We start from the raw sequence: 13,333 nt of genomic DNA, 5'->3' as shown, positions 1-13,333 counted from the left end.
CCGAGGCAAGTAGGGTGAAGTGCCTTGCCCAAGGACACAACGTCATTTGGCAGAGCCGGGGTTCGAACCAGCAACCTTCTGATTACTAGCCCTCTTCTCTAACCACTCAGCCACCTGACTCCCAATGAGATATATAGAAGAAATATACCTTGTAATGCGCCATACAATTACATATTTTCCTTAATCCATTGCAAGGGGAAACATCCAGTGTAATGGTGATGATGCAGCCTGGTCAACAAGAACAAATGGAGTGAATGTTGTGTGTAGGCCTACTGTATTTTGTGCATCCTTTGTGCACATGTTTATTGAGCTTGTTTCACCAAAATGATTGCTAATATTTCTGCTAGGATTTAACATTATCGCAAAGCTCTTTGTAAGTACCCCACCACTGCCTCCAAACCAATACTGCTTGTCTTGACCGTCTAAGCTTTTGTGGTTTTGTGTTGTTTTTTGGTTAACAAAACTACAATAACAAATGTAACATTACAGATGCAAAACAGGTGTAAAAACTAAACACTTTATTAAGCGTATATACAAAACAGACAAGTGAACACATTCATCTATCATATAGGATTTATGAAATCTTAGATCTATTAAAGATTTATCATATTACTGAAATTTACTTAGACCTAAAACATAATCTCATACAAAATGATTGCGAAAAACCACATTCCTTACATTCGTGTCATTGTTGTACAATCTTGAAACCACATCTAGAGCAACCATCTATGGTAAATCCTCAATCCACTGCAACATGAAGCAATGCAATTCTTTAAATCCCGGCCAACAAAATCGAGGTTAAATTATGAAATAACCACTATCTTCCAAAGTTTACTGAACTAAGAAGGGTCTCATCCAGCATTTATTCATTGTAAAGACATGGGCCTTGGTACTGTAGTTGCTGCAGAGCTGCAGTTACTACAGACTTAACTTCCTCATCCTTCAGTGATAGGAAGGTTTTACTAAGGCTATTCCAAGCATGTCTAAAGATCGAAACACCTGCAGAAGAAGAAATCAACCTTATTGTAGTGCAATATTGTCTAATAAAACAATCCCTTTCAACCATCAAAATAGATGAATAAAACACAAACGTTGTCTAATTTGTGTGACACTTGCTTTGCCTATATTAAGCCTGAGTACTGTGCGGCATTTACATCACACAGACACAATCGCAATGAAAACACTCGATATTCCAAATAGCTTTTTCCGAGCTAGCTACCACGATGCATACACATACAGTATTTACAATTATTTCTACAATGAGTGTCCTGGCGTTGGGCCACTGAAATGTTAAACGGCCTATGTGTCTGTTTCCAGTGAGGAGATGGGGGTGTAGTCATGGTCTGGGTCCTCCATGATAGACTGGAAAGCCTCCAGTCCTTCCACAGACACTGCCAGACTGCCAACCACCACACTGCTGTCTAGAGCATCCACAACTGCACATACAGAGAGAAGAGAGAGCGGGAGAGGTGGATACCATGGGATTCCCAAATGGATATGGGGTAAAAAGAAAGAAAAGATTACGTGTATTTTATCGAGAGACATGGTAATATACAAGCAGTGAAAAGAAGAGATACGATGGATAGTGTAAAACAGACTAAAGACAGGCAAGTAGAGGATAAATGAACCAACAAAGAAGTTGGGCAGCCTAAATCACAGTCATGCGTAGACACCTAGAATAGGAAACTGCACAAAACTCACTGTTGAGGTTGGTTTCAATCATGTCCTGTCCTTGCTTCAGGATGTTAGGAATGCTAAAATAAGCCACGCCTACATCCTCACACTCCCTCTCTTGCTCCTCCTCCTCCGGTGGCTCGCTGACCACCGTAAACCGGATACTGTCCAATCAAACCAGGCGTCAGGTAGGGGCCAATCACAGTGAGGTCATCATTCAGGCAAAATCAACCATAAGCCTATCACAGCACAAATGTGATTAAACAGAAACTCTCGTCCGCCATGAGGAACCACCATTTTACTGTTACCTGGTTCTATGCACTATTACTAAAAGAAAAGAAAAAAATACTCTTGTTTTGACAAGTCTAACAGACTCACCTGGACACACACAGAGGCCTGTCAGACACGAGAGGCTACTTACTTCTCCATTTCTGGGTTACGTCCCTCAAGTACCCCCCTCAACATCTCCCGTCTCGTCCTGTTGTTCTCTACGTCTACATGAATCACTGCAGAGGAAAATGTGGCATGAATGACCAAGTCAAATCCGACCGCCACAAAACACACAGTGAATGTCAATTTAGGGAAACAATGATCAGGCAATAGAGATTGTGCGGGAGACTATTGTGTGTGTGTATGTGTGTGTGTGGGGGGTACTTCTCTCTACCACCCATACACCATTACTGTAATTAGTTGGTAAATATCCCTGTACAGTCTACCTGAGCGTTCATGGGTGTGTATGGTTTGTGTGTGTGTGTGTGTGTTTGCGTTGGCAAATCTCTCCTGGCCTCCCCTTACTCTTGCTGTAGTTGTAGTGGCTGCTCTTTCCAGGCAGGGGTTTGGGCAGGGACATTGGGGTCTCCTCGGATGGCAAGTCCAGGAGGGAGTACTCCACAAACAGACGCACCACGCTGCTGTCCGAGGCTGCCCGCGAGTCGGGACGCAAGCTCAGGGACACGATCTCCACACGCACACGCTCAGAGGGCTGAGGAGGAAATTTTGAGAGTCGTCATTTTGGCAGTACAGGAGGTCATGTGCATTTTTATGAGGTCTAAATGAAGTTGTTTGTACACAGTATATAGAATGACTGACTGGATATCCGTCTGTGTTTATATAGGTAAGAATGAAAGTCAAATGAAATTTAGTTAAAAAGTTAAATATTAAAATGAAACCTGTCAAGGTATGTGTTCATATTAGTTCTCCTATAAATTGTCTCCCCGATCTCCCTATTATGTAGTTTCTCTTATTTATTAACTGACAAGGCCTTGAGTGTGTGTGTGTTTAATTCAAATGAGATTCTTCAGAAATCAGTTTCTCCCATATTGAATTAATCTATGTTTTGTTTATAGAGGCAAGAACAAACTGATATGAAGTAAGGCCTTTTAATCAATACGGTCTCTATGGTCCTATCTGCTTGGTAGCGTTGTCTCAGAACACACCTGCTCCAATGACTGTTCTGTGCTCACAGACTGGTGTGCCTGGCTATCGAGCCAGGGATTGGCAAAGGGATTGACTCTCCTGTGTTCTAATGGTGTCATTTGATCCTCACTGTCCGCCTGGGCCATTAGAGCTTAGCCTAACGTTACAGGAAATACACAAAAACCGAAGGAAACTATGTAGCCCATGCCATGTCAACATTTAAAATCCACATATATATATATATATATGCCATTTAATATCACATGCTTTACTGGGGCTAAAAACCTGGAAATAACTAAAGAACACCAAGAGCACCAGAAGATCCATCGAAACCAAAAAATGTATCACTCCAAGACAACTGCCAACTAAAGTAAATCTTGAGTTTTCACTCATGTTGCTCTGCATTCCCGGACGACCCTCTCTCTTACCCGTAGTACACGGAGAACAGCCTTGTTAGAAAAACACAACAAGCCACATAACCTTGATACCTCCCGCCAGCCCAGCACCACCACCATTCCTAAAGCCTCGGAGTTCTCCAGACTCCGAGGTCGGTTTGTCTCTGAGAGGAGCTCAGAGCTGCGGACTGTTTTCTCTCATCCTCTCGCCCACCTTTCTTCCCACCGAGGCCTGTCCTGGAACGATGCAGTCATCACTGTCTGAGAGTATTGATTCACTCTGATCCTCGCCCGCACCTGGGGCCGCATGTACGTCTGAGAAGGAAGGAGAAGGGAGGGGAGAGAGAGGGAGAGAGAGAGGAAGGGGGAGATACAGAGAGAAAGATTGAGTTGAAAAAGTTTATTCCAACCAACAGTGTTCCAGTGAAACAAAGGGGGGGATATATATATTAACAGAATGGCGACAGACAAATGAAAGTGCACATCCATTCTGGAGGACACTGGTATCCTACATCTCTCTCTCTCTCCTTCAGTCTTTCTCTACCTGCCCCTCTCTCTCTTTCTCTCACACACAGAAATACATCCAAGGCCATCATTGACATTCATGGAGTCAGCCCTCCCCTGTTAAAAGATTTTTGGCTGCCACATTCAATATTTATGGCTTTTTGGGCCAGGAAGTATTGTCAGCACACAACAACACCGACCATTTCCACCTGAAAGTAGGATACAAGGCAATAACAGTGACTATTTGTTTCCCAAGCATCTGCAAAGGGAATTTGGATGTGCTGGAAAAGAAGATGAAATTCAAAAGGAAAGGTGGGGTCTATGCAGTAGAATAAGACAGGCAATACAATAGTGGTTATCTAGGCAGAGTGTAACAGCGGGCTTAGTGCTAACCTATTTCACTTATTTCCTGAATCGAGAATCGAACAAAAATGTCAGTCAAACTACACAATTGAAAACATGCAGAATGCCAAAGTGGACTAACATTTAGTCATTTAGCAGACGCTATTATCCAGAACGACTTACAGTGAGTACAGGGACATTCCCCCCGAGGCAAGTAGGGTGAAGTGCCTTGCCCAAGGACACAACGTCAATTTTGCACGGCCAGGAATCGAACCGGCAACCTTCTGATTACTAGCCCAATTCCCTAACCGCTCAGCCACCTGACTCCATACTAGCACGCTATTAGGTTGTAATCCTGACACCTACCGCCTTCCTGTTCAAAGATCTCCTCCGAGATATCTGATTCGTCAGAAAGAGACTGAAAGCTGGATGAGATCAGCTGGCCTTCGGAGAAGTGAGACTCCTCCTCTTCATCATCATCATCTTTGTCATCCACGGAGCCGCTCGGACCTGCCACCGCTGCCTCCGACACTGTAACAAGCTGTGGAACATAAGATACAAATACTTTAATTACCTGGGGAACCACTGAGGTGGCAGCACATGGATCTAGCCTTCTACAAGAGTATCACATTTTAAAACTATTCTGTCCCATTCACAAAACCAAACTATGTCATGGGTAACAGGCAAATGCATGTACAGTAACTATGTATAAAATACTGTATGTACTTCTTCTAAAAGGTTCAGCTGAAGATAACTCAATTACTTTATTTTCAGGAGCGGTAACATCCACAAAGGAGACTTTTTTGGAAGTCATGTTTTCTTTCAAAAATGATCTCTGTCTGGGTTTGGGTTGAGGTACCTGTAGACAAACAATGATATATACAGAATAGGTCAGCGGTTGAGCATTTGACAACAGATTAAGTATTAGCAGGTTTAAATCACCCCTTTGTCACTTTGGATACAATTATCTGCTAAATGAATACGTTATACTAAAAACATTTAACCGTCATTTCACAAAGCTACACATTATTTGGATCGCTCTCAATGTTGACCACAGTTGCTGTACAAACAGAAACATTCAGAATTCTTTTGGAACCCAAGCAAGAACTTCGAGAAACGAATCTTCAGCTTCAAATAAAACGTCCGATCAAAACAATACGAGCACGGAACACCCCGACGCTAATGTCGCACGCGCACCACCTCACACACATCCCACCTTCCCCTCAGTGGCAGCAGGGAGGGGATCGAGAGTCTTAGCCCTCCTCTCCTCTTTCGCCGTCACTGTCGTCCCCACCACACCCTCCTTTCGTTTCTCCTTCTCCACCCTCTTCTCCTTTTCCTCCTTTGCTTCTTCTGTGCCTGCCCTCTTCTCCTCGGCCTCCTCCCCCTCAGGTGTGAGCTTCACAGGGGGCTCTTTGGGGATGAACCGAGCCTGTTCCACAGTCATGGTGGAGCCAGGGGGAGGGAGGTAGGTGAACTTCCACTTGAGAGTGACGTCGACATGGCCGCTGGGGAGGCCAGCAGGGTCAGTCAGCTCAAAGGTACCTGGAGGGAAGACAGACCAACGAGAGGTCAGCGGGCCAGTGTGGTATTGTAGCTATTCCCTGGCGTGACAGATACCCAAACAGCATAGAAATGCATTTACAGCACGTCGATTTGACGTCTTTGGCAGGACATATTCAGTAGGGAAGTGGTTTAAAAAAAAAAGATAGCTACAACACATATACAAAATCAATCCCACTAATAACCTCTTATCATTGGTCAGAGAGTGAAACTGACCTGTGATTGCTTTATCGTGGGCCAGCGACAGTAAAGGCACTCTGGCCTTGCCCAGGTACAGCTCACTCTGAGAGTCCTGGTCGTCAAAAACATAGAGCAGCAGGGCCGAGGTCTTCAGATAGCCGTCCAGATCTGCGTCCATGGGCACCGGAAAGGACCTGTGGTCCTCAAACTGGGGCTGGCCACAGTCTGGGACGATGCACGTGTCGTGGTCGGGGAAGTCAAAGAACTTGTAGATCACGTAGGCGCTGGGTTTGCCGGCGCCGAGCCGGGACGCCAGGCCGCTGCAGCACCTCACGGTGACGCTGAGCTCGTTCAGGCTGGAGTCGGCGGAAGTCAGGTGAGGTTCCAGGGCTGTGGCGGACACCTAAAGGGTTTGGGATGGGGGGGGAGTGCAGTCTTCAGCACCTGATATGGATTTACATATGGGTGCTTAAAATGCGTTTCATTCGCTCCAAATGTTTAACATACCAAGGTTAGTTGGCCTGGTCCCCTCCAAGGACAATGACCACCCAAAACACACCTCAACGTAGGCCAATGCAATGCAATTACTGTTTATGACATCATCAAACGTCGCCCTACCTGTCTGTCTCCAGCGTTGGCTGAACTGAGATAGCCTAGGGCCTTCACTCGCTCTTTGTACAGGCGGATAGCCTGCTCCATGGGTACCCGCAGCCGGGCCCAGTAGTCCACTGATCCGAAGGCTTGCACCTCCCCTGTCACACCTGAGAAACAGCAGTGGACGCTGGATGATTGGACTAAAACAACGGGTAAACCGAAGTCCATTCAAAATGTGAGTAGAGTCAGTTCAAGAACTGGGCAAGTTGTGACAAATGAACACTCTCTCGAGGTGAGACCTCTCACATTCCTCTACCCCCCAGCGGACACATCCCCAAGGGAAGAGTTTGGCTGCGACCCCACTCACCGACCAGCTGCACTGACCCATGCACCTTGCCCTCCTTGTCCAGGAGCGAGTGCAGGCGGAGCTGTCCCGCAGCCAACGTCTGGAAGTCCATCCCCCTGGCCAGCTGCAGCTCCAGGGTGGCCGACCCCGAGTGGAGATGCTGCAGGAAGAGGTCGTCCACCCGCACCACGTACTGCGACGTGAAATCGTACGTCGGCCGCTCGCCCTTGACAACGGGAGTGGACTGGAGCTCAAAGTCGAAGAAGGCGTAGGTGCAGAAGGTCGAGGGCTCAAGGTCGCCGAGAGACGCGAGCGCCACGGCCGAAAAGGACCCCTTGCCGATGTGGATTTCCAGAAGGTTCTCCCCGCGTTCCAGGCGGACGGTTTCGTCGAACACGTCGGCCAAGTCGTCGTCGTCGACGTCTGGTTTGAAGACGTGCGCTTTGGTCCCGTATGCGATGTCCTTCAGTTGGGCTGTGAGGAGAAAAGCAAAGCAAAGGCTCTGGTTTGATTCATGAGAGAACGAATGAATGAAAAACGAACAATTTGCACACGAGCAACGGAAACACACGAAAACGAAGCAATTATTACTTTCTAGTTTCTTGATTTTCGCAGCCCTCATGTCCAGAAGCTGTGCGAGACGTTCCAACTTCTGATCGTATTCCGCTTTCGCCTCGTCCATCTTCCGTGTCACAGCTTCCACTTCAGCCTGACAGTACGGAAAAATGAAATAATTTGACAAACAAAAATCCTCTTTGTTTGAAGTGAACAGTCAATCATATATGTTGTCTCTATTCCACTTATTATCCCAAAACTCGACTCGGCTCAGGTGTCAAAATGCTCAGTTGACACCTCCTAAAATGTAAATGTCATATGCCACACCTGGTAGTCCTTGTTGATCTTGTGCTGGATGATGAGCATGTTCCTGGTCTTCTCCAGTTCCTGGATGGTCTCTGCGTGTGTGGCCTGGAGCTCTCTCACCGAGCGGTCTGCGTCCCCACGCATCTCATCCTCCACCTGCTCCAGGAAGCCCAGCTGGCCGTTCCTCTGGGTCTTTCTTACCTACAGTGGGGCAGACCAGGGCTGGGCTCTTCAAAACATAACAAAGGCTTCCTTCTTCGCCCTCATCTATCGAACGAATACTTTCAAATACATTAAATAAAACCTTATGGGTTTCCCTCAAGTACTTTTATGATATACAGGACAACCTTGTGGGTATGGCTAAAGAGGAATGGAAAGTACCTTAATTAACATCAATGCCTCACTGAGTTCTGCCACGTCTATCTCACTTTCCTAGAAGAAAACATAATCAGGGAATATAGTGTCACCGTACGGTCGTACCTTCAGTAAACCAGGTCAAAAGACAACATTCTCGTAAGTACCTTGGTGTAGAACTTCATTCGATTTTTTATCTCATCCAACTGCTCCTTCTGCTCCAGGAACTGCAGCTGAAGCCTCTTGTTTTCGTCTGTAACTTTTTCGTTCGCATCTAAAGACAAAATACAATGTTGCCTAATTGTAGAGTAACTTTCATCAGCGCTCATGTGCGGTACATGGCAGTCACAGCTGTCTACGGGGGGAACATGCAGCATGTACCTCGTTCAGCCTTGATCTTATCCAGAATCTCATTTTTGTCCGTGAGATCAGACCTCAGCGCCACCTCTAGCTGTGCAATCTGCAATTTGAGCTGCTGTTCTCTTGTCCTCCACTTCTGTTCCTGAGTCACGTCGAAGGCACTGGGAGATACAACATCCCATGTGTCACGGTGAAACGGTGGCTGAGAGAAAATGTCTGGAGAGTTGCCGCGGTATGCGGCTTAACTTGAAGTTGACCTCACCTGTTCACCAGTTTGTCACAGTTCTCCTTCAGCAGGTCTCTCTCCCTCTCAAGGTCATGTAGTCTGTCTTGCAGCTGCACAACAGGATGAAAAGTCAGTCAAGACAAACCAGAAAGAGTTTCACATTACATGTTTTTAAGGACATTTTGGATTTACTTTAACGTTATGTTGAATGATTCAATGGAGCTGTGTTTAGTAATTTAAAAGACACTTGGTTAGGTAACAGTAGGTGGAGTTTTAAATTACTTAATACAACTGAGAGGAACCACTAGACGTTAACGTTTTAGGTAAATCCACGATTACATTTTGCGAATTTGCGCTTGTTGACTGTAGTGAATGACGATGTTACCTCATCAGTCCTTCTCTGTGAGAACGAGAGGTTCTGGATTTGGCCTTCCAGCCCCAGACTCCTCAATCTCTCATCCTTCAGCTGGCCAGTGAGCTCGTCCACCTTGGCCATGACACCATCGTGACTGGCCTTCAGGGTCCTCTGGTTCTGTAAAACAAAGCCAACTGCCGTTTCCAAATCATGTCTGTATAATTTTAAAGGAAAACAAAATATTCCGATATTTGTGGTTGCGTAAATTCTGAGCTTTCACTGAATGTTGTGAAATGGTTTCTGCTTTAATCGCTTCTATGTCACCTCCTGGAGTTGGAGGAAGCGGCCCTCAAGCACAGTGAAGGCGTTCGCCTTCTCCACCAGCTGCTTCTGCAGTCTGATCATCTCCACGTTGTCCTTGATAGTGGACCTAGAAGGAATCAGCACAGCGCAAACCAAGGAAGGATATGTGTCTTTTAGAACGTAAGGTGTGCGTGTGTGATTGTGGGTGTCGGTTTTATTTGAACTCTGTACTTTGCAAACTGGGGAAAAGTATTATTTCGATTTTTGGGTATGAACCATATTTTGTATCCTATATTCCAGATAACATGATCGGTGTGGTTGGTGTGTGCGAGTGTGTGTTGTGGTGGAGCCCACTGAGCCAGGCTACCTCTGTCCCGTGGTCTGCTGTTGTCTCAGGTGAAGGAGGGACTCCTCAAACTCTCTCTCCTTCCTCCTCAGCTGCTCTCTCAGTATCTCGGCCGCTCGGTCCATCTCCTCGATGTGGCCACGCTGGGTCTCGATCACGTTCTCCCTGATGACACCCAGACGTAAACACACACACACACACACACAGAGACTGTGAGTCCCACAAAGGTACAAGTAGCATACAAATGTCAAATTCGCCGCCAACGATTTAGACGTGGCTCTCATCTAGGAGTTTGAGTAGCACCTACAGGTTGCGAATCTCGGCTCTCGCGTCATCCAGCAGACTGTGTCCATATCGGGGTAGCAGACCAAGGGGAGGCCTCCCGCTCACTTCCACCTCCACGCTCTGGAGACCTGGAACAGGTGACAAACAAGTGTCAAGACTTCAAGTTCATTTTCATTTCGCCAATTTGTAACAAGTACAGGAACCTTCTGAATACACTGGAATTCTACACACACACACACACCACTCTCACCTCTGCCTTCGGCTTCCTAAACCAAATATTTCTGCCTCCAATCTCAGTATGGTTGAGAAGGTTAGATGGTTAGGTGAAGTAGTTACCTCTGGAGGACGGTATGGGACCCTGAGTGTGCATGTCCTCCCTCTGCCTCCTCATGCCTGTGTTGATGCGTGATTGGACGTGACCGTAAGGGGTGGGTCTCCTGCTCTGCACCTGCAGCTGTTGTTTGGCGGCCAGCAGACGTTGTTTCAGCCCATCGTTCTGCCTCTGCAAATCCTGGACCTTCTCCTGGAGCTCCTCCATCATCTCCTCCAGCTCCACGTCCCTGCCCCCCTGTGGACGCACCCCACCCACCCCTGGTGCACCCTGCTCCACCCGCCGCCGGTCCTTCACCAGCCGCACCAGCTTGGTGGCCATCCTGTGGTCAGGAGTGAATGACAGTGTTCAGTCTGACACTTCACGGGAGCAAATAAGCTCAAGGAATTCAAGTGAAGATCACTTTTTCATTCGCATCTAAAGACAAAAGTCAATATTGCCTACTGTACAGTAACTTTCATCAGCGCTCATGTACGGTACAAGGCAGTCATATCTGTGTAAATCACAAATGTTAAGCCAGTAGGGGGTCTATCCAGTGTTGTTGGGGATTTAGATAAAGAGGTACATTCTAGTGTATTTGCAAGTTTAATTCAGTATATTCAAGAATCAATTTGTAGAATGTTTAAAATGGGGTGTAGGTTAAGTGTGTATGCATTTGTTTCTCCCACCTCTTGATCTTGTCCTCCTGCTTGTGGCTGTGCTGTTTGAGAAGCAGGTTCTCCTCGTGGAGCCGCAGGAACTTGTCCTCCAGCTCCTCCCTGGACACACGCGAGATGGCCTGTCTATCTCTGACATTCTGGGTGACCAAGGAATCTGTAAGGAAAACAGTTAGGAACTAGATTAGCGGTAATTTATTGACCGTACTTCGAGTAATGCTACAGCCATTTCTGCACTTGCACTAAGTTAATAGAAGCGTTACAAACCTGGTGCTCCAACTCCAGCTTGGCTAAGTTTCAAAGTGATGTCCTTCACAGGCACGTCTGCTGCTGTTTCATCAGCAAATGTTGACATGGTTCTTTCTAAGATCAAGTTTCAGATATCATGATTCTTAAAAATTTGACCATTTGAGCGTTGAAGTAATCTACGTTCACATAGATCACTTACAGACTACTACATCACGTTGCTTTGCATGTCAGTCTATGCTGCTTTTGCCACGATAGATGATGCCATGCACATATGTTAGCTAGCTAGTTAGTGGGAAGGCAAATCACAAAAAGTGATATGAGCCAAATTTAGCGTGTTTTACTTAGTTGATGAGCACATATTATTTACAAAAGCACGTACTCTTTATGTAAACAGTCAGAAACATTTTAACATGCAATTTGTTACCGTTTCAGAAAAACATGTCCATCCACAGCGACCGTTGCTAGTAAACAACTCCTTTCCTGTGTCAGTACACGCATGCGCCATTCTAGTTGCTTTGAGGAATCATGGGATATGGAGTGTGAGAGAGAAAGTACTTTGGAACCTAATCTTTCTTTCTATTGGGAAATTTAAAAAAAATCTAGAAACGTGAAGAATACTTAATACTTGAATTTGTCTGAAGGATTAACTTAATATTTGCTCGTTGTCCGTAAAAGTATTAGTAGATAGTAATCTACAGTAGGCTACAGAGGGATAGCATAGCTATATTCTTAAACACATTTTGTATAATATGTGACTGCAGTTATCTGCAAATATTTTTGTTAGCCATGAAGATAATGATATGTTTCTGTCTACCTTATCTTAACCATCTTATGTAAGGTAGCCTACAGCCAACAAACACAGACCTAAACTTATCACCCTACTGCTTTGTATGTCTTTCTGTGATGAGTTATTTAAAAAAAGAGTGTTCTCTTTGGTTCCCAGTCAGAAAATTTGACAGGCAAGCTGTCAGATGTCTGCCTTCCATGAATTGGCAATGGGTCTAATTTAAGAGACTGAGATGAGAGCAGACCAGGACAGAATGAGTTCATTCTGCATGCTCTACTCCTGGCCTGCCAAGCTGTGACCATCGGGCCGTGACAGCCTCCTCTCATGGCTGCCTCCTTAAGACCTAACCTTTGACCCCCCCCCCCCATCTCGCTCTTTAGCAGAGCAGAGCAAGTCTGAGGCAGGTCAGGGTGGTTTGCCACGTCGGCGGTCGGCCGGTCGGCCGGTCTGCGGTGAAGCGAACGAGTGTCTGTCAGTGTTTGACTGTCAGCGCTGGCCCGTCGTTGAATTCCATGATGCCTTCCGACCTTTTGTTCAGCAGGCCATACCCACCTCCAATGCAGGACTGTCAAGCACACGGGCAGAGGAGCATGGAGAATCATTCTCTCTTTTTTTCTCCCTCTATTGTAATATAGGGAGATTTTCCCCCAAACGTCTCCTGTCTCCAGTTGGATTCAATTTATTCAGATGAGTGTCACTGGGAGGCAGCGGGTCAAATCTTGTTGCCTGGTAGAAACTGCACCCACGTGAAAGAGGAGATGGTCATGCCTTTTTTTCTGTGTTCTTAAATGGTAAAAAATTGGTGTTACTGACTAGAATGTCAATTTGAGCACACTATTTACCATGACCGGTCTGTTTCAGAATTTAGATCCTAAAATACTTTTAAATACATTTTTTTATATCCTAAACCACTATTCTTTGCTAACGTGAATCAGTATGAGTAAGTAAATACAATTTGAACATAAAAAATGACTCCTTACAAACTACAAACAGCAAGCAGCTACACAAATCCAAGAGCATGTGACACTAGGTGGCACTTGGTAGCCACCATCTGCGCAGCGAAAAGACAAGACACAGGTCTTGTTGAAAAACGTCACCATGATGATACCTCATGGTCAAAGACCAGGATGCAATTTGGTTCTGTTCTTCAGACTACACTGGTTACTACGATGAGAGCTTTAGCAGGATTGTGAACTGATGGTGCAT

The 13,333-nt window shown here is 45.8% G+C and overlaps 1 protein-coding gene across 1 annotated transcript; it reads right to left on the bottom strand.

Annotated features, from left to right (window-relative positions):
* Positions 1-497: 497 nt before the first annotated feature.
* Positions 498-11,860, bottom strand: rpgrip1l (RPGRIP1 like). Its single transcript, XM_062461926.1, has 25 exons — positions 11,765-11,860; positions 11,359-11,454; positions 11,104-11,248; positions 10,441-10,757; positions 10,127-10,232; positions 9,841-9,984; positions 9,495-9,600; positions 9,201-9,347; positions 8,852-8,925; positions 8,611-8,750; positions 8,397-8,503; positions 8,257-8,307; positions 7,897-8,076; positions 7,606-7,723; positions 7,036-7,488; positions 6,693-6,835; positions 6,111-6,477; positions 5,548-5,876; positions 5,095-5,190; positions 4,698-4,872; positions 3,700-3,800; positions 2,470-2,656; positions 2,096-2,180; positions 1,702-1,838; positions 498-1,436 (listed from the first exon to the last, which is right to left on the bottom strand). The coding sequence occupies exons 2-25, from the start codon at positions 11,444-11,446 to the stop codon at positions 1,300-1,302; spliced, it is 3,933 nt and encodes a 1,310-aa protein (XP_062317910.1). The 5' UTR covers positions 11,447-11,454; positions 11,765-11,860; the 3' UTR covers positions 498-1,299.
* Between the last annotated feature and the right edge of the window lie 1,473 nt (positions 11,861-13,333).

This window comes from Osmerus eperlanus, chromosome 5, assembly GCF_963692335.1.
Source record: "Osmerus eperlanus chromosome 5, fOsmEpe2.1, whole genome shotgun sequence".
NCBI classification, from domain to species: Eukaryota; Metazoa; Chordata; class Actinopteri; order Osmeriformes; family Osmeridae; genus Osmerus; species Osmerus eperlanus.
Note: the sequence above shows the minus strand (reverse complement) of the source record. Positions and strands in the feature narration are given on the sequence as shown.

What these genes read in the sequence shown, in the direction of transcription:
- rpgrip1l (XM_062461926.1), bottom strand. Translation starts at nt 11,446, where the DNA reads ATGTCAACATTTGCTGATGAAACAGCAGCAGACGTGCCTGTGAAGGAC. An exon ending in TAAGATCAAGGCTGAACGAG is followed by an intron (nt 8,504 to 8,610) that starts GTACATGCTGCA and finishes TTTTGTCTTTAG; the next exon opens with ATGCGAACGAAAAAGTTACA. An exon ending in CGTAACCCAGAAATGGAGAA is followed by an intron (nt 1,839 to 2,095) that starts GTAAGTAGCCTC and finishes TTGATTGGACAG; the next exon opens with TATCCGGTTTACGGTGGTCA.